The sequence below is a fragment of the Venustampulla echinocandica genome (assembly GCF_003357145.1).
Source record: "Venustampulla echinocandica strain BP 5553 chromosome Unknown scaffold_2, whole genome shotgun sequence".
NCBI classification, from domain to species: Eukaryota; Fungi; Ascomycota; class Leotiomycetes; order Helotiales; family Pleuroascaceae; genus Venustampulla; species Venustampulla echinocandica.
Window position 1 is genome coordinate 989,650 of NW_022474207.1, and position 22,992 is coordinate 1,012,641.

At 49.7% G+C, this 22,992-nt stretch overlaps 10 protein-coding genes across 10 annotated transcripts; 6 read left to right on the top strand and 4 right to left on the bottom strand.

Moving 5' to 3' along the window:
- On the top strand, nucleotides 1–2,945 carry BP5553_04680 (Uncharacterized protein; the record flags this gene model as incomplete). Its single annotated transcript, XM_032013303.1, has 4 exons — nucleotides 1–390; nucleotides 443–1,462; nucleotides 1,537–1,773; nucleotides 1,824–2,945. 4 exons carry the CDS (start codon nucleotides 1–3, stop codon nucleotides 2,943–2,945), a joined length of 2,769 nt encoding a protein of 922 aa, XP_031869903.1.
- A 1,026-nt stretch (nucleotides 2,946–3,971) lies between these two features.
- On the top strand, nucleotides 3,972–5,282 carry BP5553_04681 (tRNA wybutosine-synthesizing protein 2; the record flags this gene model as incomplete). Its single annotated transcript, XM_032013304.1, has 1 exon — nucleotides 3,972–5,282. The coding sequence occupies one exon, from the start codon at nucleotides 3,972–3,974 to the stop codon at nucleotides 5,280–5,282; it is 1,311 nt and encodes a 436-aa protein (XP_031869904.1).
- A 101-nt stretch (nucleotides 5,283–5,383) lies between these two features.
- Nucleotides 5,384–6,143, bottom strand: BP5553_04682 (uncharacterized protein; the record flags this gene model as incomplete). The annotated part of the gene is made up of 3 exons (XM_032013305.1): nucleotides 5,384–5,549; nucleotides 5,618–5,951; nucleotides 6,005–6,143. The coding sequence occupies 3 exons, from the start codon at nucleotides 6,141–6,143 to the stop codon at nucleotides 5,384–5,386; spliced, it is 639 nt and encodes a 212-aa protein (XP_031869905.1).
- A 310-nt stretch (nucleotides 6,144–6,453) lies between these two features.
- Nucleotides 6,454–7,627, top strand: BP5553_04683 (uncharacterized protein; the record flags this gene model as incomplete). Its single annotated transcript, XM_032013306.1, has 2 exons — nucleotides 6,454–6,605; nucleotides 6,703–7,627. 2 exons carry the CDS (start codon nucleotides 6,454–6,456, stop codon nucleotides 7,625–7,627), a joined length of 1,077 nt encoding a protein of 358 aa, XP_031869906.1.
- Nucleotides 7,628–7,819: 192 nt separating this feature from the next.
- On the bottom strand, nucleotides 7,820–9,785 carry BP5553_04684 (uncharacterized protein; the record flags this gene model as incomplete). Its single annotated transcript, XM_032013307.1, has 5 exons — nucleotides 7,820–7,982; nucleotides 8,051–8,196; nucleotides 8,253–8,292; nucleotides 8,472–8,962; nucleotides 9,042–9,785. The coding sequence occupies 5 exons, from the start codon at nucleotides 9,783–9,785 to the stop codon at nucleotides 7,820–7,822; spliced, it is 1,584 nt and encodes a 527-aa protein (XP_031869907.1).
- Nucleotides 9,786–11,969: 2,184 nt separating this feature from the next.
- On the top strand, nucleotides 11,970–12,284 carry BP5553_04685 (uncharacterized protein; the record flags this gene model as incomplete). The annotated part of the gene is made up of 1 exon (XM_032013308.1): nucleotides 11,970–12,284. The coding sequence occupies one exon, from the start codon at nucleotides 11,970–11,972 to the stop codon at nucleotides 12,282–12,284; it is 315 nt and encodes a 104-aa protein (XP_031869908.1).
- Nucleotides 12,285–13,398: 1,114 nt separating this feature from the next.
- On the top strand, nucleotides 13,399–18,786 carry BP5553_04686 (putative Chromosome-associated kinesin KIF4B; the record flags this gene model as incomplete). The annotated part of the gene is made up of 4 exons (XM_032013309.1): nucleotides 13,399–13,555; nucleotides 13,619–13,942; nucleotides 14,037–18,139; nucleotides 18,187–18,786. The coding sequence occupies 4 exons, from the start codon at nucleotides 13,399–13,401 to the stop codon at nucleotides 18,784–18,786; spliced, it is 5,184 nt and encodes a 1,727-aa protein (XP_031869909.1).
- Nucleotides 18,787–19,798: 1,012 nt separating this feature from the next.
- BP5553_04687 (uncharacterized protein) lies at nucleotides 19,799–20,734 on the bottom strand (the record flags this gene model as incomplete). The annotated part of the gene is made up of 1 exon (XM_032013310.1): nucleotides 19,799–20,734. One exon carries the CDS (start codon nucleotides 20,732–20,734, stop codon nucleotides 19,799–19,801), a length of 936 nt encoding a protein of 311 aa, XP_031869910.1.
- A 389-nt stretch (nucleotides 20,735–21,123) lies between these two features.
- On the top strand, nucleotides 21,124–21,609 carry BP5553_04688 (Uncharacterized protein; the record flags this gene model as incomplete). The annotated part of the gene is made up of 3 exons (XM_032013311.1): nucleotides 21,124–21,237; nucleotides 21,304–21,375; nucleotides 21,448–21,609. The coding sequence occupies 3 exons, from the start codon at nucleotides 21,124–21,126 to the stop codon at nucleotides 21,607–21,609; spliced, it is 348 nt and encodes a 115-aa protein (XP_031869911.1).
- Nucleotides 21,610–22,010: 401 nt separating this feature from the next.
- BP5553_04689 (Ras family protein) lies at nucleotides 22,011–22,938 on the bottom strand (the record flags this gene model as incomplete). Its single annotated transcript, XM_032013312.1, has 3 exons — nucleotides 22,011–22,349; nucleotides 22,404–22,607; nucleotides 22,660–22,938. 3 exons carry the CDS (start codon nucleotides 22,936–22,938, stop codon nucleotides 22,011–22,013), a joined length of 822 nt encoding a protein of 273 aa, XP_031869912.1.
- Nucleotides 22,939–22,992: the final 54 nt, after the last annotated feature.

The window sequence follows — 22,992 nt, forward strand, 5'->3', positions numbered from 1 at the left end:
ATGGGGCCCTCTCTCAACAACCACTCTTCGTTCGTGCGACCGCGTACCTCAGACCGCGATGCTCGTCCAGGTACAAGGGATCAGACTGATCAGAACCTGATCATTCCAAGCAGAACATCCTCTCTTCATTCCCGGATCACCCAACCAATCCCGTCGACGTTAAATGTCAAGCCTCAACAGCGGACCCCTAAGACCCTTACTCATGCCTATATGGTATGTGGTGTTGGGAGGGAGCCATCTCAATGGGTTAAGGCACCAGCGCCTACGCAGGGAAAGATTGGCCACATGAAGGGAGCTGTGGGACAATTCTGGCTTCCTGAGATTCTGGGTAGCAGCCCACGGTTGGAGCAGGACAATGAGATCGCCAGAGCATTGCACTCTGCTATGAGAGTAAGTTACCAGATATGCACGCGAGTTATAGACAGTACTAACTCGCAGACAGGCTTGCTTTCCTCATGATGTAGAAATTTGTACCGGCCGCAGTCAACCCCATTGCGTCCACCACTCCTTTGTACTCCAACAAGATTCTTCCCATACCCTCTATGGTATCGCGCTCCGGGTTTGGTCCAGAGCTGATGAGAAACGCGCCGAGACGATCCGTGACCTCCGCAGACGAACCGAATCGGACTTTTATGATTCGGCAGATGAGACTTACTGGATTCCCTATTGTTTATCTTTCCTCTCGAGGTACCCACTTTACAACCTTCTGGGTGATTATCTACGAGGCATGTGGATCCACTGGAACAAGGCAACGAATCTTTTCCACGCTGAGGAGGTTTCACGCATCTTGAGCTTCCCAGCTCCAAGACTTAACGACCTTGTCCGAATTGATATGAAGGATTATGCCCTCTGCTACCAATTCCCATCCTCTCCAACTGGATTCCAGAACTTTGCCATGTGGCCATTGTTCTCGTGTTTATCCGTTCCCAACATCGTGGGTGTGATAGAAGCCGCTTTATCTCCGACTCGGCGCATCATTTTCGTCAGTCACTATCCCGCCATGCTCACCGTGGCTGCCGAAACCATCAGATACTGCGTTCGGGTTTATGAGTGGAGCGGGCTCTATGTTCCTGTCGTGCATGCTAGACATGCGAAGGAGCTTGTCCAGGAGCCAGGCCCATATATTCTTGGTATTACTGCAGAGTGCCGTACACTTTTTACTGCACCTACCGATGCTTTGGTCGTGGACTTGGATCGCAACTTTGTGTTGACATCCAGCCCACCCACAGCACTCACAGCTGGTCAGCGTACGAAGATGGTCAATCGCATCACGCAATCTCTTAATGGAGATGTCACTCCATCTGGAGCACCACAGCATCTTCGATCTGCATATGGTGGAGGAAAGCTGGTTCCAGCTGGGCAGATTATTGTGATGCGCGGCGAAGTCGAATCTATCCAGGATCCGGAATGGTGGAATCAGGATGCCGTGATGGCTGTTATGGATCATGTTTGTGAGAAAATGGTAAGTTTGAGATATGGTTCATTATAACCCGGGATGAGTTATATTGCGCCCTTGCTGACCACGTTTCACTATAGGGAAGAAATACCGGCATGAAAGCCGTGTTTGGCGGGGCCGTGAAGAAGCCCTTGATGACAAAGGTTTCAATGCGCCACCTGAATGAGATCGTTCGGGAGCGAAACCAATACTCTAGGGATGCTCTGGAAGCCTGGCAAGATTTCATCAACCTCAAAGGTCGCATGGATACCGAGCTTGGCAAGGTCACGAAACGGAACAACTTCCTGGTGGAGGAACTTGAGAGCTGGAAACAGCAGGTATGTTTAATATATTTTCAAAAGTTGCACAGCCCACTAACGTTGTCTAGTTCCTCAAATTCCAAGCCTTCGCAGAGCAACTCACCAAGGAGACCCAGGATCTCAAGGTCAAGATTGAGAACCACAAGCGTGAGAATAGACGCCTCACAGCTCTCATTGACCAACAGAAAGATGACGTTGCTCGTCTCAATACACGTCTCTCTGGTACCGAGAAGCAACGTGATGATGCTCTCGAGGCTTTGGTCCTTCAACAAGAGATTGCTGAGGAACTCGAGCGCGAGCGTAAGAGAAACAAGAAGGAGATCGCTGCTCTCCAACACACCAATGGCACCATCGTCCGCCAGAGGGATGAGGCGCAACGTGTTGTTCTGCATCTCCGCAGCTTGATCGGTGGTCAGGCTCACCACATGGAACATCTCGTTTCATCCCTCAACAAGGCTCCAGAATTAGCCGAATACATTGAAGAGGGTTACGATGAGGAGGCCGATGACCTTGAGGATATCGTTGAAGAGGTCAAGACTGACGACAATGATGTACATGAGCCATCGCGCTCGGACAGAGCGAGAAAGATCAATGGAGAGGATATGTCTGAAGAAATGGAAGGCAGACTCCGCAAAGGACTTCGAAACAGCAAGCGATACAGCCAGATGAGCATTGTTGACGTCGCCGATCGCCATCTCCGCGATAAAACTGATGCCATTGCTCACATCATCCGAAATATCAGCGACCAATGTGCCGCCGCCGTCGCAGGTCTTCAACTTGCACACGACGCTGAAGTCGAGGCAGAGGAGCTTGCCCATCAGAGCCAATTGCGTGGTCACCGGGGCAGCAACTTATCCATCGCAGGAAGCGACGATGGTCATTCGGCCCAAGGCTCCGATATGGACAATGATAGCCACTTACACCCCAGTGGCCGTAACTCAAGTATCCCTCCTACTCCGGATCTGATCCACAACCGATCCAGCACTGCAATGTCCATTGCAAGCACAACAACTACCCCCGAGAGGAGCAGCCAGCAATACAATATCGGACAGGATATCCCAACTAAGATCGTTGAGGATAGTGATGAGGAGATCGAGGGCGGGAGTCAGGGTGAGGTTGAAATTACCACCAAAGCTGGATTACTCCACCGACCTGCTGGGGCCAGAATTTCTGCTTTAGGCGGCCGCTAGGTCCGCATTTGTTTTTTCGTTCATAGTCAATATTCGACCTTCGATTTGGGAAAGGCGTTATAAGGGAAGGTCTGTTGCTATTTAACTGGTGCTCTACTGGCCACGCTATATCTCATTGGTTTCCATCTGTAAGTAGAATATATCTTTCGACTGTTTGGAGGACTTGTATTTATCAGGAAGGACGTGTTGGAAAAGAGAGAAGCTGTTGGGGATGACTAGTTAGCCCTTTTGAGGTGGTTTTTTAATACCCGGTGTTATAGTATTTATAGGTATTCATAAGCTGAAGGAAGTATACTTTCGAATTATAAAAATTTGGTTCTTCAATAGACGTGTTAGGATACTTGTAACACTTTAACGCCGAGTCTGTTTTATGTTGTGGCTCCCTCGAGATCATACTAATTATACTCAAGAGTATTGTGAGGATTTGAACAATATCTTCTATTTGAGTTGATACTGGCTTCGCCGCTGAGTTCTCTAACGTTCCCGATGGTAGACTTGGGTTCTAACGACTCAATCTTTTGGATTTTGTTCGATATTTTCCAGGGGTAGAACACCTAACTATCTTTTACAGCAACCAGTGCTCTACCATCCAAGTTCTTTCATCTGCTGATGTGCATTTTCCCTTCGACTTACAGAGGTTGTTTGCTAAGACGACTATACTTTGTGATGTGGGTAGAATTTGCCGAAGCTTAGCCGGCTACTTCGATTTTACTTTTATTGCACATTTAAACTTCCCCATGCCTATCATTATCTAAGTTTGGTCGTTAAGCCACGGGAAAATATTGTTGAACTCCGAATTATGGCTAGATCCGTCATCTACCTACTTATCAGCCCATTCGTCGTCGCTACATAGTAGAAGCTGGTTAAGCTGTTCCTGATTTCATATACTCAGTTTAGCACTGTCCATCGACTGTTTGCCATATTGCATTGGAAACTAGTCACTATCTCCTAAGCTGCCGAACAGCGAATACATAAGAGCACCATCTGGAGCCACAAAACGTACTGTAACGTGATCGGTTTCTCAGAATGGCCGACTCGGAATCTACCCATCCTAGGAGCTTGGAGTCATGTGCAAATGCAGCCCAGACTCATACCACCGGAGACCTCACTCTGTTACACAAGACAACTCACTCAAACTCAAAACTGCAGCGACCTCCAAAACCAAAACTCAAGCCCAGCAACCCAATTGAAGAAGCCACCAAATCCTGGCTCGAGATCCTACCTCCAGAACTCCTCGACGTCGAAGAAACCGCCAAACTCATTTCTAGTGTCCCAAGAAGATGGGTAGCATACCCTCCGATGGTTCTGCTACCAGCTGGGAGCTTCTCGCATGAATCATGGCAAATCATCCAGGAATTACTCGCCGCACCACTCCAGGATGAACTATGGACTCGGATCCTATCAGGGATCAGCAAGAAAGAGGGGAAAGGCCCTCTCACGCATCTTGCTATCAATTCCGGGATTCCGCTTCTCGCAGGAAGCGTTGGGGATGAAAGCCCGGTCCCGGTCACAACGAGAATGATGAATATACTTCGTACGCCTAGCGGTCTAATAACCCTTTACGGAGACTTCGGACCCGAACTATCACCAGCTATCATTCCTACAGTGGAGGATTTCCAGGAGGCATTTTGGGTCAGCACAAAGCAGAATGGGATTACGCAAATTTGGGCACCGCGCTATACTATGTTTAGTAGGGGAAATGTTAAGGAGAAAGCTCGGTTGCTTGATTTTCACCGAGGCTCAGATGAATTGAGGGAATCGAGGAGGTGGAGTAAGGATGATCTAAGAGGTGATGTGGCGGTGGATTTATATGCCGGGATTGGGTATTTTGTGTTTAGTTATGTGAAGATGGGAATGGGGAGGGTGTTGGGATGGGAGTTAAATCCTTGGAGTGTGGAGGGCTTGAGAAGGGGTGCTGTTGCCAACGGTTGGAGTGTGAGAGTTGTGAAGGCAGGAGAAGAGTGGAAGGTTGGTGATGAAAGTATCACGGTCTTCGAAGAGGATAACAACGAGGCCAAGGAGAGATTTAGGGGGATAGCTGCGGGAAGAATGGGAAGTGTGAGACATGTTAATTGTGGGTTCCTCCCAACAAGTGAAGGGAGTTGGGAAATGGCGCTCGGGATCTTGACTGGAGATGGTTGGATTCATTTACATGAAAATGTCGGAGTAAACGAGGTTGAGGCTAGGAAGAGGGAGATTGAACTTATGTTTAAGAACTGGATAGGCAAAGCGGGGAAGAAGGCGGAAGTGATGGTTGAACATGTCGAATTCGTTAAGACATTTGCCCCTGATGTGTGGCATTGTGTCTTCGACCTCTATATTACAAACATGGGCTAATGCCATGCATTTGTTGAGCTCTCGCTCTATATTCATGCAATCCGTTGTACATCTCTGGACACCTTATGTGTTGTTCCTATCTCTTCCATCTCGTACTGGTTTCATGTTGCTCTCAGGAACTTCGGCGGTATATTATGCTCCACAATTGGCATCTTATCCAGTTCCGCCTGTCTTTCCGCTTCATCTTCTAACTCGTCGTGCTTCTTAAAATGTGCGATATCTTCCGGATGAATTAAGTCTTCCTCCTTGGTATTCTCATCATGGTATCTACGTCGCGTCAAGTCAGCACCACTCTCATCCACATATCCACTACAACTCTGCATAGGAACACTCACTTCTCCCAATGATGAATTTCATATTCCATCTCAATATCCCAATGGTGTCCAGGGCCTGTACCGAAATCCGGCAAAGTGCCCTTCTCTTTCCCGCCGTCATTACTCGTAAAGTACATCCACTCGTCCCGCTCGACGACATTATTCCCGTTGGTATCAATCAATCTTAACACTTCATTGGCAATCTCGGTCTTCTTCTCCTCTGGAACGTCTTTCGCAGTCTCGTCTTCCATGCCATATGTCTTGAGGATCTCGCGAACATCCCAGAAGCCGTTGTCGTCATAGTCGTGGAGCGAGAAGAATGCGCCTGGGTCGAAGTTGCTGATGTGATGCTCCTCTAATTAGGCAATTAGTAAGGCAACCCCAATTCGAAAGAGACAGATAACATACCAGCCATGTGCCTCGTCGCCCAGTCGGCTTCAGGGTCAACTTCCAATGGTTTTTGATGCGCTCCTCCATGTGCTGACGCGAATCCCACGAGCGCTATTGATGCTGCGCATGTAGCTAATATGGCTCTTCGGACGGCCATTGTTCCAGCTATTGTTTATTACTCCTACTATGCGCCGTCAATGTAATAGTCAAGATGCGAACTACTAGTAGAGAGGGCGTTGAGATATGTTTTTGTACAAGTATGCTATTCTAGAATGCGGCCCTTGTTTGAATGCGATTTTCAGGGGTACAGATGCCGGGATCAAGCCTGTCGGATTATGGGGAAGGTGAAGCCGCCACTTAGGTACCGAGAGCTTCAACTTTAACTTGCTTGCGACCTTGCTAAGCTACAACTCACAACTTTCACACATAATTGCTCTTACTCCAGAACTTGCATTACACTTTGCAAAATGAGTAAACCAGTTGAACAAGCGCTCAGCAACCTCATACCCCGACACCCAGGCGCGCTCCCTCCCGAGCTCATCGACCTAGCGCGCTCCCTCTTAGCACAGTCTCGAGCTAAAGTCAGCAACCTGAAAGCGGAAGAGGAGATAGGCAGAACGTACGCATGTGCTAACATAGCCTGTGAACGGTACCTTTACTCCTTTCCTTGTAACATCCCAATAAAACACAAAGTTCTAATAGATGTTGCGCACTAGGTTAAAAACAACCCTCAACCTTCCACCCATTGAACCCCGCCCTCCAATCCCACCCCGCGTGTACAATAAACTCTACATCTACTTTAACACCCTCCTCCCCGCTTCTACTTCTCGGCGAAAATCAAGGAATAATACAGCGTCTGCATTATCAACATCCTCTAAACCAAATGACCTACCAGAAAAGCAAACTCCGATCAAGCCTAACACCCCATCACGCTTCAGCAAGAACCGCGTGCCCAAATCCGGACTACAATATGGCAATGAGAAGCAGAGGGATGAAAGGGTACCGAAGTGGGTACCGCCCGTGGTGAGGAAGCTCTGTGCGGAAATGGATACCCAAACTGCGATACCGCATGTTCTTGCGGGCGTGGAATCGATTCTATGTTTACCGCTTGCCAAACGATCGGGGACGAAACTGCCTGCGCTTGTGGCGGCGGTTTGGTTTTTCGTCATACAGGAATTGACGGGCAAGAATATTAGTAAGCGGGAGTTTACGCAGCGGAGGACGAGGGTATTGGAAGTTTTTTCTTCTTTGAGGGAGGATGAGGAGATTATTGAGAAAATCGGTGATGGCGAGGAAGTGTGGGGCAGTTGGGAGGATGTTGGGTTCGCGGATGTGCAGGCTTGGATTGTGGAGGTTACGCAGGGAGATTGGTTAGAGATGGATTGGTTTGTTAATATTGGGTCATCGGGTGATGATGGGGATGCTATGGATGTTGATGGGGAGGAAGAGGACCAGGACATTGACGACATGTCGGCGCCGAGGAGAAACCAGATGGGTATGGGCAGGATGATGCAGGATGAGTACGATTATCTGAGTGCTGAGAATCAGGAGGAGTATGCGGAGTGGAGGGAGATTATGCTGAGCACGATTGATGATTTGATCAAGGAAGGAATCATGAATATGGATCCACCGGACAGCTAGGTATGGGATATGGACCTCAACCATCAAGGCTCTTTTAGCACAGTATTTCATAATGATACCCCTCCAGTACGCAAAATCATACTGTCTATTATCTAGACTACTACCTGTATAGTTTGCCGACACCTCTACTTTATATACCGTTATGACCCATTTTTAATCCTTCTCCAACAAATATACCTACCCAAATAATTATCACAACCCGCCTCCCCCAAGCCCCTTGCCATCCCCAACAAGAACAAGCATAATTCTCCTCACATCATCTACAAAGGCCCTAACCATATCCCCATCAAAGAGATCACTCCGCCATTCAGCAGAGATTCGCATCCGCCCACGGAAACTACTCATTCTTATGACCCTATTGGATTCTTTAGCTATTAGGCCAACAAATAAGGGATTCCCGACAAGAAGATGAGGAAGACGTACACCTCCCCGTCGGAATTCGCCGCGAAATATACGTCATCTACGGTAAATTTGCCTACGGTTTGTTGTACCGGAGTGGATGTTGGGCTGGGTGATGATGGGTATGAATGGCAGATATAGCGGTCTGTTAGGCCGTCGCTGAGGAGGATCTGGTGGGGGCTTAATTAGTGGATTGGGATATAACCATAGATAGAGGATAACCAACTGGAGCGGATGTCTTAGGACGGACGGGAGGATGAGAGGGTCTTGTGGCAGGGTTAATTGTTAGCATGGATGTCAAACTAAAGCGGGACTGGGATTTGGAGATATAGTTGATATGATATTAGGATGGTGGGTAAAGGAGAAGATATCCGTGTATGTATGTTTATATAAATATGTACTTTCAAGTCCGGGAGAAATAAAAGATAGTAGAAGAGTAACTAACTTAAGCATCTTCCGTCCCATCTCCTCTGCAACAACGGCAAACTCTCCCAGTATGCTCTTCCTCGCGCTCAATCTCCCATACTGCTCCGTCGCAACTCTGCATACCCTCACAAGCACATTTCGAAGTTCTTCGTCAGTAGTATCATCCCGTAACTTCAAATCCATATCGTGGAATATGATAGGAGCAAAGGACATGCAGATTGGCACGTATGCCTTTCCCGGCACTACGTAGGAAGGTGTTGCGCGGAGATAGCGACGGCCGTTGAGCCAGCAGGAGGAATAGAAAGAGCCTTTCGACGGAGAGGGAGAGGAGCGGAGGAGAGCGAGGACCATTGCAGAGTGGCCGAGATGGGTGATATTGGATTGGGGGCTGATGGTGGTTTTAATGGCGTTAAGAAGAGATGTAGTTTGTTTTTGGCTCAAAGTTAGGAAAGTGGTTTCTTGTTTTAAAGGGCCAGGATATAGTAGGAGGGGAAGACCTGGGTTGGCATTCTAACGGGTGTTAGAAGCTGGACGAGGAGGATTTTGATAGGAGGACAATGAAGGAGAGAGCAAAAGGGAGATTGAGCACCATTCTTTCCAACAATATTTCTTTATTCCATGCCACTGTTTCTTCAAATTCGGAGCCAGAAATAGCTTGGTCTTGGTTCATAATGCTTATCCATGGTGGTGATAGATTTTTACTACTCTCTGCCCAGTCATACATGACTAGGCCAAGTTGAGGTTCAGAGATACATGACGATAAAAGAGATAGGTATTTCCCGAATAGAATACGAGTTCCTATGCCATCTGTGATTTCATGATCCGTATTGAGTATGATGTGCACGTGATCCAACGGTTTATTGCCATCTGATTCCTTCTCCAAATAGAGGAGGAGGAAAGCTGGGTCACTAGAGTCGCCTTTTCTGATAAGTATATTCTCCCGGAGGCCTTTAAAATCGAGGGATTGATCTCCATAATCAAACACGGCAGTTCGATGAGCCCATTCTTCAACCTCATGACGGTCTTGGGGAGTGCGGTATTGCATGTATGCATTGCCATCTTCCGCAACGACGGCCCTTGCCTGTAGCTCTGGAACTTCAAAAAGTAAGGCCTGCCAGGCTTGTCTGACTGCAGAGTATAGTGTACAGCTAGGCAGAGGGGTTTCAAAAGCCAATAGCCCGCTGACGAATATTTCGTGCAGCTCTTTGGGACGTGCGAGCCAGGTGGTCTCGAAAGAAAGCGCCTTCCGTCGCCAAGGTGAGACAGAATGGCCAACTTGGGCCCATGAGTAGCTTGATGGATCAAGACCAGACGGAGGATTACTGGAGGACATGACGTGTCCGGTGCACTCTGAAAGCGGGAGCGGTGAAATCAGCAGGATATCGGGGATAGCACTTGGCATCCCCCTCACTGAGGCTAAGCTTTGGCTGTTTAAGTTTTCAGAATTCAGAATTATACGCAATGACTCGCGGTTGTGACATATTTGGAAGAATATAGGTCATGAGGTGCAATCCTTTCGGCAAAGAGGATCTTCAAGCAATGATAAAAACGTGAATGACGGTTGTGGGAGTGGCGCGTCCTGCTCGTTCAAGGCCGTACTTCGTATACACAAGCCACAGAGGCGGGGCGGGGCCTAAGCACCAAGAAAAGAACAAGTTGGTGGAAGTAAGGAAAGCTCACCCGTGGCAAGCCCGCCGATTCGTGATCGCCAGATCTCCAAAAAGAAAACCTGAAAAAACCGTTCGAAGGAAGCCCGCTTGACTTTGCCAATGGCCGTGCGCGATGTTCTTCATGCACGCTCAGATGTTTGTCATTCCTTCTCGCACCGACGGCACTTACGGTGCATAAACTCTTTTATCCATCGCCCAAAGGAAACATTTTGACTTGCTGGATAATGAGTCATTATAGCTATAACATAACTTTGCCGTTCGATGGCGGAGGATTAGACGTGCGGGGATCTTGACGTATAATTGACTGTCCTATGGGCACTCGGTATACTACGTAGATCGTATGCCGTTCTCCAAAGACACCCGTGATAATAGCGAGGCTGGGATTCATAGGGTTATTATAGTCGCCGCCCGCCTGCGGGGTTGTTCCCTTCACCTGCGGATCGAGAGAGGCTGGTCTGGATCTCTCTGTTAGTAGGCTATGAAGGTAGCTGCAGCTGAATAGAGCTACTTGGTGGTTGGTTGTCGTCGGCCCTAATCGCTCCTTGTCGCGGTCAGATACTCATGTATTATGGTATCTTCTTTTTAGTCATAACTTTCCTCCGCGTGGTTGGCCTTGCAAGAACGAAGAGGTTATAACTCGTCGTAGGGAACAATCAACGTAGCTGCATTGGTGTTGCGGCTGGTGAAGCTCGAGGGGCGAGGGAAGTACGTAGTACCACGGAGATATTCGAAGCTTTCCTTCAGGAAGCTAGAGGGCCGGAGATTTTCAAGTTTCCGGTGGTTGGAACTTGAAGCAAGATCAGACAAAGGGGAAGAAAGGTACAGATTACCTCCGTAGATCCGATGCCATTGCCGACGTAGACGTATATGCCGGCCCTAGTGCCAACCACGAGACCTGTCTTGCCTCGCACCAACTAATAGACTACCTAGGTAGGTACTGTACTGCACAATGTCGGCGATATCTACCTCCGAAAAAAACCAACGCAGACTCCGGGAGAGCGTTCTGTTTGAAGGTGAGACTGAATGGACTCGACTTTCACGGAAATTCAAATTTACGAATCGCGGCCCCAGTGTTGTCTCATTCGCCCAACGCCGGCGTGGCTGGACCGATCATCAGGAAACGGACCGCCTTTGACTCGATGAAACGTATTGGAGATTCTCCGTGTGGAGGTTGTAATTAAACAAACCTTTGACCTGCAGTTTTTGGCCTAGGAAACAAGCAAGTCGGATGCGGTGCCGTTGTGATTAAACGAGTGTTGATATATGTAAGGTACTTTTCGTAGATAGGTACCTTATTATTCTTCCGAGCTTCTTCATTTTCGAGGAGACTCGTCTGTCAGTAGTGTCACTATCGTTGCAAGACAATCCGGATATGATTGAGCTCAGGGATCCGGACACGCCATAGGGCATAATGCATCCTCCGCTCGTGAATCGCATGACTGAAGAGTGTTTCGACCAGCTGGTGCATCACCTTAAATCGCAAATATGATCTCCCCTTGCTTGCACCGTATCATATTTCGAAATGCATATCACTTCATCCACGTCGCGGTGGATAGTTAGTTCGTCGGGAGCTAGAACATGAAATGTGGGCTTGGCTGCCATACGGTATGTCCGAGGCGACGATCTCTCATGTGCTTGTTTATCTCGCTGGATGCCAACTAGAGCGATTCGAGCGCACTCCAGAGTGACTATATTTTAGCATTTGAACCCACTACTTACCTCTGTATTATTCCACCACGCAGCTGTGACCGGGCGCTGCAAGCAAGTGGGCTCCAGTCCTGGACCTGGATTTGCGGATTGCGGGGAGAACAATGATCCCGGCCGCCTGATATAGTATCGCTATCGATATGGATATGGAACACATCTCCGCGATTAGAAGACCAGCCGTCTGCCAGCGGTTGGATCCGTCGAAGGGTGAGGAGGCTGGGCTTTCTCGGCCTCCAGGGCGCGACGACGAGGGCGCGACGAGGGAGCCGGGTTCGAGCCAAGTTCCAACGCAAGGGCTACGGATGTGCGAGGGACCAGGATACGCAGGATGGTCATCTCGTCTCCAGCGGATGGAGTTTGATGGCACGAGTGGCAGCGGACGCAGCGCGACGAAGGGTCAAGGAGGAAGCTCTCCCGAGGCCGTGCGCATAGCAAAATTGGCTGTTGGTAGGTAGTATGTATGGATAGGTACCTAGGTGGCTAGGTAAGGTGCCTTTCGTAGGGAGATACTCCGGAAAGAGGTCTTATAATATATTGGCATCCGTTTCCGCTTCGTGTGTGTTGCGTAGACCGAACGGCAGGAAGATACCTACAATAGGTACGTACGTACCTGTACCGTTGTGAACCTGTGAGCGAGAGCGCCAAAGATACTCACTCACTACTCGTACTTCTTGCACTGCGCAGTCTCACTCCCAGTGTCCCACTGCGTAGTACGCGCTACCCCCTAATCCAGCCTAACCTGTCGCCCCTACGTTGCCTACCGCGGCCTGTTCCTGGCGCGGTGGAGTGGTGGTGGAACCCCTATCCCCATTATTCCATCCCCTATCGGCGGTGGAACCCCTATCATCAACCCTCGGCCGAGATTTAAAATCCAGCTGGCGCAAAACCCTGAGTTTATTACTCGCCTCCCTATTAACCACCACTCACTGGCGCCCGCTTCTCCCCAGGCCCTGCGGACTCCAGTACGTACTATTTCTGCTCTGGGACGGCACTACGACTGTGCTACATAACTTTGTACAAGTCTCCGCCCGTTCCTGGCCTCCGCCGCGGTGCTGCTCGAGTGCTAGCTGCTAGCTGGTAAATGACCCTTTCCCCTTGGTCCCATCTCTCCTGAGCCAGCGTCTGACGGCTTCGTGCAGGATAGGCAGGACATTTTAATATTGTTTCGACTGTATCGCCAGCTCCTGGATCCGTTCTTGCACTGCTGCCGCCGCCGATCTGGCTGCCCCTTGCCCTTGCACGCCCGCAATCAGCATCGACATCAATCACCATCTTCCACTCGCAACACGCGTTGTCTGACCAGCGAATCACCAAGCACCAGCAAGCGACGCGTGGAGTGTTACCTCCCCTAAATTTCAAAAAGCAAACGAAAGCAAACCAAACCAGCACAATAGGAGTCGGAGACTTTCGTCCCAGCACCTGCGATCGATGAGAGCGATTCTGTAACACCTTCCCTCCCACAGAACATCGCTCGAGCTACTCCTTCTCACCACCTCACCTTGCCCAGCTCTTCTGTTGCATCCATCACCCCCCAACCCATTTTGTCGCAACGAAGGCGTCAACAGAGCGATGGCCGGCTCCCCGCCCGAATCGCCCTCGGGCGTTCCACCACGGCCGGTGAGCGCAATGATGCGTCCCCCAAGGACCACGAGTCGCATGAGTATGACAAGTAAGGCCGGTGGCAGTCGAGCCTCGGACGAGGACAGCAAGACGTCCGTGAAAGTTGGTATGTTCATTCCCGTATTCGCCATTTGCTGGAACGCGGAAAGCTGATTAGGGTTTCTTGTAGCCGTTCGCGTGCGACCGCCCCTTAACCCAACTGATCCCGGCTTCGAACTCATCCCACAAAGATTTCAGCGGTCGATGGTCCAAGTAACTTCGCCCACGAGCCTGGCTGTCGACTCTCCACAAGGACGGAAACTCTTTGTGTTCGATAGGGTGTTTGGCCCGGATGTCAACCAAGAAGGCGTCTGGGACTACCTGATTGAGAGTACAAATGCCTTTGTGCAAGGCTACAATGTTTCGCTGCTGGCGTATGGCCAATCCGGCGCAGGAAAGTCGTACACGATGGGAACATCTGGGCCGGGCGAGCAGGCCGATATGGATGTCATGGGTAGGTCAATGCTGCTCGACTTGGGAATCTCCCGCCAGTCTTGATATCTTGGTCCCTTCCAATATTACCGTACTAATGCTAGTTACAATTCTAGGTGTTATCCCCCGTGCTGCAACCGCACTTTTTGAGAAACTCGAGGGTCGCCCAGCAGTCAGCAACCGAAACTCTGGAATCCGGACTCCCATGCGGTATTCGATGAACGCTGCTGCAATTATGTCTAAAGCTACCGAGAAGAATTGGACACTGAAGGCAACTTATGTGGAAATTTACAACGAGCAGCTGCGAGATCTGTTACTTCCAGAGAATACGCCCGCAAATGAAAGGGGCCAGGTCACCATCCGAGAAGATACGAAGGGTCACATTTTCATGACGAATTTGCACCAAGTTGAGATCCACACCGTGGAAGATTTGATGCGCGCCCTGAACTTTGGATCCTCCATCCGTCAGACTGATGCTACAGCTATCAACGCAAAGTCATCGCGGTCACATGCCGTCTTCAGTTTGAATCTTGTCCAGCGCAAGAGCAAGCTGCAAACCGCCCAGGGTGCGGAAAAACGGTTTTCGGTTCCGCTGGAGGCTATGACGGGCGGAGACACCATGGTTACAATCGATAGCAAGTTTCACTTCGTGGATTTGGCTGGAAGTGAAAGATTGAAGAACACCGGTGCGCAGGGCGATCGAGCCAAGGAGGGTATCTCAATCAATGCTGGGCTGGCCAGTCTGGGCAAGGTCATCTCTCAGCTATCTTCCCGGCAGGCTGGATCTCACGTGTCGTATCGTGATTCCAAGCTCACTCGATTACTGCAAGATTCTTTGGGCGGCAACGCAATTACGTATATGATTGCTTGTGTTACGCCGGCGGAATTTCATCTGAGCGAGACCCTGAACACCGTCCAATACGCACAACGGGCTCGGGCTATCCAAAGCAAACCCCGCATCCAGCAGGTGTCAGATAACGAGGGCGATAAACAGGCGCTGATTGATCGTCTGAAGGCGGAGGTTGCGTTCCTGCGGGAGCAAATTCGGAGCACCGAGCGCGGTGGTGATCGCCGAACTGCTACGATCGAGAGGCCTGAGCGTCAAAATGAACGAGAGATGGAACTCCAAAATCAACTTCTCGATACCCAGGAAAACTATACAACGCTCAGTCAGCGACATGCAAGGCTCATTTCGGAGATGGCCAAGGCCCGAGATGGTGAAATCGCGGAGAACGAAAATTTAGAGCATTCTCTCGGCGATAGCGCAACAGAGCGACTAAAACGGTCAAACTCGTTTGCCGAAGCCGTGGAGCAGGTGGTTTTGGAATACGAAAAGACAATCCAAAGTCTCGAGCAATCCTTGTCTAGCACGCGGGGATCTCTGTCGAACACGGAGACCATCCTATTGGAGAAGGAAACCAAGTGTGCATACGTCGAGACTGTCAACCAACAGCTGCAGGCACGCCTCCAGAAGCTCATTGATCGAGAAGCCAGCACTGAAAACTATCTTCATGATTTGGAAGCGAAGCTTGATGGTCATACTTCCGGCGAAGAGAAGAACTCCGCAATTATCATGGAGCTCCGCAAAGAGATTGCCCGCGTTCGTGAGAATGAAGCCAGCTGTGAGGACTACATATCGACGCTTGAAGAACGACTCGCCGAAGCAGATCAAGACGCCGAATTAATGCAACGTGAAATCGATAGACTGGAGCATGTTGTCGAACGCCAACGAAGTTTGGGTAAATTAGACAACCTACTCTACGAGCTGGACCACATCCAACAGGATGACAAAGCCTCTGGGGCTGAAACCGTCCATGTTAACGGCACCAGCAAGCGGCCGGTAATAGACCATTCTCGACATCAGAGTTTTGCGAGCAGACGGAGCAACAGGGATGCTATCCCCGAAGAGGATGATGCTCAAACTGATGCCATGTCTGAACACGCTTCACGAACTGCAGATGAGGGACCAGTTGATAACGGCGAGCCCATTGGTGAGGAGTTTGACGAGGCTGCAGCTGATCAGTACCCTCCCCAGAGCCCTGCCCAGACCAAATTTGTGGAGGATAAACTGGAAAATGTCACACAAGAGCTCTTTGAGCTCAAGGTGGAGCATGAATCTACTGTGGAGGATTTCGATATCCTTCAGGCTAAGTACGATGAGGCTCTCCGTACCTTGGCCGAACTTCAAGACGCCGTCGATGAAGCTCGCCATACTGTAAAGCGTGATTCAATCTTGTCTGTATCGTCACCGATCCAGACAAGGCCTACATCTTTTTTAGCAGACGCGAGGGTAGAAGGACTAAAGGATGGAGGACAATATTCATCCTCGCGTTCGCTCTCATCGGAATTGTCCTCGGCAGGGGAGTTGCCCAGTACATTGGAAATATCTGATGCTGAAGTCGCGAACAAGAACTCAGAGTCACAAGAGGCGACAAGGAATATCGCAAATGACGAGGCGATAGCAGCTGAGCTCGAAAGCCTGCGCCAGCTCGCAGCAGAGAAGGAGCAAGCACAAAAGTTGTTGGTTGAGAAACATGCCCAGCTGGAGGAAGAACATATGGATGTTCTTGACTTAGTAGAGGAGCTCAAGGCCGAGGTTTCCAAGGCCAAGATGAACCCGCCCAGCTCCCCACGAGCAACCACGCCGGTGATTCGTCGCAAGTCAAGCCAGAATGTGATGATTATTGACAAAGCACATCGCGCATTCGCTTCTCTGCGAAATATTGCCACGGAGAACTTCGAGACAAGTCCAGACGTCATGGCAAATTTCGAGCTGAACCTTAACACTGCGATGCATGAGCTGCACTCTCGGTCAGAGAGAGTTCAAGAACTAGAGGCCGATATCACTGCCGTCAAGAAAGAGATGGAGATGAAGATGACCATAATTTCCGGTCTTACTCGAGAACGATCTAGCATGAAAGCATCGCCTATGGACATGACTATGGTTTCTACAATGCGCGACCAGATAATGCAAAGCGAGAATCAAATGCGAATATTGCAGGAGACACATGGTGCCCGAGAAAAGGAGTTGTTGGATGAAGTAGAGGGGCTCCGGGCGGCCATCGATGCTCATGCCGCGGCCTCCAACGAGGACAAGGATATCGCTCAGCTACGAGATGCAGAAAAAGCAACCCAAGACAAGAAGCTAGGTGACCTAGAGGCTGAGCTGGCCAGCTGGGAGGAGAGGCACCAAACTGCCTTAACCTCAATGCAGACTTCTGAGAAGACCCTCTTAGCGACTGTTGCAGACCTCGAGAAACAGATATCGACCATCGAGGACAACCGGCAACAACAGGTAGCTGGTGAAGAGAATGAGCTTATCAGCAACCTGCAAAAGGAGGTTGATGAACACAAGGCATCAGTTGCAGCTAACGCCGCTCGCGTAGCTGAGTTGGAACAATCGCATGCGGCAGCACTAGAGCAGGTTGATGATGTTATTAAGTCGAGAGATATAGCACATGCGGAGAAAGAAGAACACCAAGCCCTTGTTGCGAAGTTGGAGCAGCATATCGCTGAGCACGAAACTGTCGTCAAGACTCATCAGGACGGATTAGTCCTCTTGCAAACAAACCACGCCAAGGAGATTGAGACAGTGAAGGCGACTATCGACGCTGATCATCAGACTCTTCTTGCCGAAATCGAGTCCAAACATCAAGCAAGCGTTGAATCTCTTAATGTTGAGCTTACTGAAGCCCGCGATGACCTCACCAAGATTGCTACTCAAGTTGCATTTGCGCTTGGCGTTGATGTCAGCACTGAGAAGCTGCAAGAGAGAATCGCCGACCTACTCGATGACCAGAAACTATTAGCTGATGAGCAGAAGAAGAGTGGTGAGCTAGAGCATCACGTGACTGAACTATCCACCATCAACGATACCGTGATGAATGAACTCGAGACGGTAAAATCAGATCTTGCAGCATTGGTTGTTGAGACAGTAGACGGGGATAAGCTGAAGGCCGAACACGCCACTGTTTCAGAGCAGCTCAAAGCATTGAAGAAGGAGATGACCGATTTGGAAACCAAGAACAAGAAGAATTCGCGTCTTGTCGATGAGCTTGAGGAACAACTAGCTTCGAACTTTGACCAGCACCAGATTGCCAATAACCGTTTCTCTACCTTGCAATCGGAGCGCAATCAACAATTGGACGAAGCGAACACTAAGGCGATTCGGTTCCAGTCGGAACTCGAAGCCGTCAGGGAAGAATATGCCACGCTCCAGGTAAGCGACTTAAGTTCCGGATCAAGTATACCTGCTAATTTTCTTAGGCCAAATTCGAAGAAGCTCAACATGAATCTTCAAATGTTCCGAAACGGTCAAACTCCGCAACATCGGGCCTACGCAAGTCTGCATCCGTCGCATCATTACCATCGCCTCCACCCGCGATTCCATTGCCTCCTCTTCCTGGAAGTATAAACACTACCATCTCACCTACAAATGCCGCTGGTGTTCCGGTTCCACAAACACCCACCCAAGGCAACCGACCTACTAGCAATGACCTCGCTATTTCCCAAATCCAAGAGGATCAAGAAGCTCGCATTCGGACTATCGAGAAGCATCTCTCCGCTGAGAAGCAGCTCACAACGACTCTTGAAGAGGCTCTTACAGACTTGGAGCGACAGAGCAACAAGGTCAAGGCTGATTGCGACGCTTGGCGCAAACGGGCCAACGAGCTTGATGCAGAGCTGAAGCAGGCAAAAGAGAAAGAAAAGAACGGTGACGCCGACAAAGAGAACCGGTGGAGCATGATGCAGGTCGAGGAAGAGCGAAAGAAGAGACGAGATGCCGAAATTGCACGCGCTCATCTTGAAGAGCGGATGAACGCCATCAGCAAGAAGAAGAAGAAGGGGAGCTTAAACTGCTTCTAAGCCCCTAAAGCTCTTCCCTTCCCTTGTGCTATCCATCGCATTTTCGACTTTCCAACTGCCGCTCCTCCATTTTCGTACTTGGCCACTGGTCTCCGAGGGGATAAATTTGAGCCAACCGGACCCCGCCGCGACCCTACCACCCCTCTTGCTAGCGCAGCGTCATTTCATACGACTTTACACGATTTTTTTCGATTATACCCTTCTGTTCTACTTCCCAGCACATACTATACTTTCACAAGATGTACCTACCAAACAGATGGGCAATATGGACCTATGGCGGGACATTTCCGATCACAAGATTGTCATGTTTCACCCATCTTTTTTTCCTTTCTACGCTGCTTTATTTTAACGAGATACCACCTCCCTTTATTCGCTGGTGTTTGCGGCGCTTGGCCCCCCCTTTTTTACGCACGCAAAAAAGATAATTTGAAATGACGTTAATGGCGAGAGATATTTTTCTAATTCTTTCCCCGGGGTGGAGGATCGCCTTTTTTTTATATAGATGAGATGAAGAGATCCCGTATGAAAGTCGCGGTTGAATTTTGATGGTGGTTGATAGCGTGGGAGCGAAGGAGACAATAGGCGGAGGATATGTGAATACTTGCAGATGGCAGGCAGATAGGAGATAGGAGATGTATATGAATAGAAGATATAACTTATCCCCCCCTATTCAGGTTCCCAATCGTTGTGGTATTAATCTGTGTTTCTATTCCGCCAGCTTCTACAAGGAATTGCTAGTTCCTTTTTTCATGTTAGTATTTCGATTTGTGGTAACCCGAGCTGGCAATCACACATTCGAAAAAGGGCAGACAGGGTTTATTTGAGAGTTGTAACAGTCATTGTAAGTAAAAACCTCCGATATCTCATTATTCTACGGGTTTCCTATCCGTCCCCTTGCATAGGGTATAAGTTTGCTTCATTATTGCTCATTATTCGTGGCTCCTCAAGGAGGGCAGTTCCAGATTCGTACGCACGGGGGTCTATACCCGTTGCATGCATAGCTCGTACTTCATCATCGATAATCGCGGTCATCATCATAGCTTCTCCTCCTTCCTCGATCCCTTCCCCGACTCTCACTCCTATCCCTCCTTCTCCCATGCCCAAATTTATCCTCCCACCTTTCCTGGTCATCCCTCGTATCCTTGTTGCCGTCTTCCAAATAATCCACCAGCGAGTTGCCCGCTAATCCTCCGACGGCTGCGCCTACGACAGTCAGGACGCGATCGATGTTCTTGTCCTTTCCCGTGGACTTCCCATGCGCTTGGAGAGCCGTGTGCGTCGCCCATCCCGCGGCAACAGCTGCGAGAGCACCGCCCGCGTACCCGGCCTTACTGGTCGTGAAGGCGTCGCGGGGCCGATGTCGAGATCGATGACGATGCCTCGTCCCGTCGGCGTGTCTGTGACTACTGTGTGGCCTCCCTTCTGGGCTCCTGTACCGGCGGTGGGGGGACGACGAGAAGCTGCGACGGCGGACTAGGCCCGAGGGTTGTCGGTCATTGTAGAGTTCTAATTCCCCGCCTAAGGGGTAGCGCTGTCTTCCGCGTGCGTCATCGTAAGGGTCGTGATGATCATCGAAGGAGCGTTGCGCGGTGGGAGGAGTTGGCCCTGCATAGTACGGGTATGCAGTTTTTGGGTATCTCTGATCCTGATCCCGAGCCTGACCTTGACTGTAGTGGTTGGAATCTTGATAGCCTGGACCATCGTCGTAATCCATAGATCGGACATCCCCCCGGGATTCGTTGTCCTGCATTCTGATCATTCTGCTGCCTCCGTCGGCCATATGTTCCGAGTTGGAACTGGATGTTGAACTTGAGCGTTTCCTTCTATTCTGGCCTAGTTTCCGGGGGTCGTATGTCTCTTTGTACAAGTATTTATCGGGTACCTTGTCGAAGTGTTTATCCACAAGCTTGTCAACGGCTGTGGTTGAGAGCGCGGCGAAGCTGGACATGAAATACGGGGTGTGTTGAGTGGAATATGATATATGAGCCTTGAAGGCTGTAGGCGCTGTTGGTGGCTGGCTTGATGTGATATGATGAATTAGATTAAGGCCACTTCTGAGTATTTTCCTCTTGAATCCAGAGTAGATGTGCGCATCAGGTTGCCGGAGATGTAAACTTAAACGCTATGTCGTTACCAGAGGTGGGCTGCATCTCTCTCTATATATGTACGGGGTGGGATGATGTTGTCTTGTGGTGCTGTCAAGTGCTTGGCCTCGGTCATAGCTGATCTCCTGCGCCTACTATCGAACCATCTGACCCACTGCCCACTTTAAACGGAACCCCTCTAAACGCGTCTCCCGACACGAAACAACTATTCATCCCACAGTTCTATGTAACAATGTCAACCACCACGCGCCCATCGGCCTCCTCCACGAGTGCGCAGCCAGCCGCAACTGGAGAGAAGTCGTTTTTCGAGCAGCAGCGCGAGTTATTGCTGCAAGATATTGGCATTGTACGCTGAAGATACCCCTTCTGCCTCTCCCAGCCCGCACAGTCACGGACATTTAATAATAATTAGCCTATGCAGAGTTTTGAACATGTACTTGCAAATATTAATAAATTGAACCGATCGCTAGAGGGGGTTATTGCGGTGAGTTTGAACTTTATAAAATGGAATGTATGTATGAATCGGCGGCAAGCTGATAAAAGATGATATGTATAGGTTGGCAACGAATTCAGCTCTGTGGAAGCACTATGGTCGACATTTGAGAATGTGATGGCTAAGGATCCGGATGTCGAGACAGATGGGAATGGCGGGGAGGGGCAAAAGGAGGAAGTGGAAGAGGAAGAGGAGACAGAATTGCCTGAGCATGGAACCCGATGAGGCCGTATCGAAGGCGATTAGGTCTACGAGGACACTGGTGATGGCGTTTGGGATCAGATACCCCCGTTTTGACATGCATCAAAAAGAATGATCGAGTACAGCTTGGATGATGTAGTATTTTTATTGCTACAGGAATGGTCATGATACATAAGAAAACCCTCCGTGGCCGTGCGCTTACCGGCACAAATCCCTATTAAGTACTCAACAGAGCAAACCAGAAAATGAAAGGAAGTCCGAATCCGAATCCAGAAAGCAACGTATGAGCTCTATCAACATGCTTTGTAGCCAAGGCCGTATCTGCTATTGCAAATATCTTTAGCCTTATCCAAGCATTTGTTAGAACTCCGCGTTATGTTGTCATTGGTCATGTCGATGGTCATATCAAGTCATGGCGGAGGTCATTAGAGGAATCTGCAGTTTCGTTTCTTCTTCCTCACTCCGCCCGGTTGAGTTGGACCCCCTTGTTGAGGTTGTTGTTGCTGGTTACTTCGGTCATTCTGGACGACCAGGTTGATGGCGTCCGCAAATATCTCTTCTACACCAGTCATTTCCTTGCTGCTGCACTCCATGTATCGCGCCCCCATCTTTTGAGCAACCCCCATTCCTTGTTCTTGGGTCACTGGTGTTAGTCCCTGAGTCTTAAGGAGGTCGATGCATGTTCGTTTTGTTCGGAGGTCTGACTTGAGACCGACAAGAACGAGAGGAGTGTACGGGCAGAAATGAAGAACTTCTGGGTACCACTGAAAACAACGTTAGCCCTAGTTCATGTTCCGGTGGAGAAGAGAATGGCTCACCTTATCCATGACGTTCTCAAGTGAGTTGGGGCAGTCGATAGCAAAGCAGACGAAAAGGAGATCGGTCTCGGGGTATGACAGTGGTCGAAGACGATCATATTCTTCCTGACCTGCCGTATCCCAAAGAGCCAGCTCGAGGGTCTTGCCGCTCGCAGGATGTGTTGGATAGGTGATGTAGTTCTCGAAGACTGTTGGTACGTATTTCTGGAAAATGTGTTAGAGTGAGGTTGGGGATTCAATGGACTTGCAATCATACCTCTGGGAAATAACCTTGACTGTAGCTTATCAACAGACATGTCTTCCCGCATCCACCATCTCCGACAACGACAATCTTCTTAGAGTAGGCCGGTCCCTCAGTGACATGCGTTGCGGCCGACTCTCGACCTGTCGAGGAGCTCATCATTGTGCTTACAGTGCCTTCGCTGGATCTTGCGCTCTGGTCGCGGCGTGATGCTTTTCTCCGTGGGGCTTCATAGTTTTCCGATATGTCTGACCGCCGGTTGTAATAATCCCTCTGTTGGTATTGCGCTGACATTGTATCGCCCTCTTTGACTGTTGAATTGGCGCTTGGCCGGTCGAGCAGTGGTGC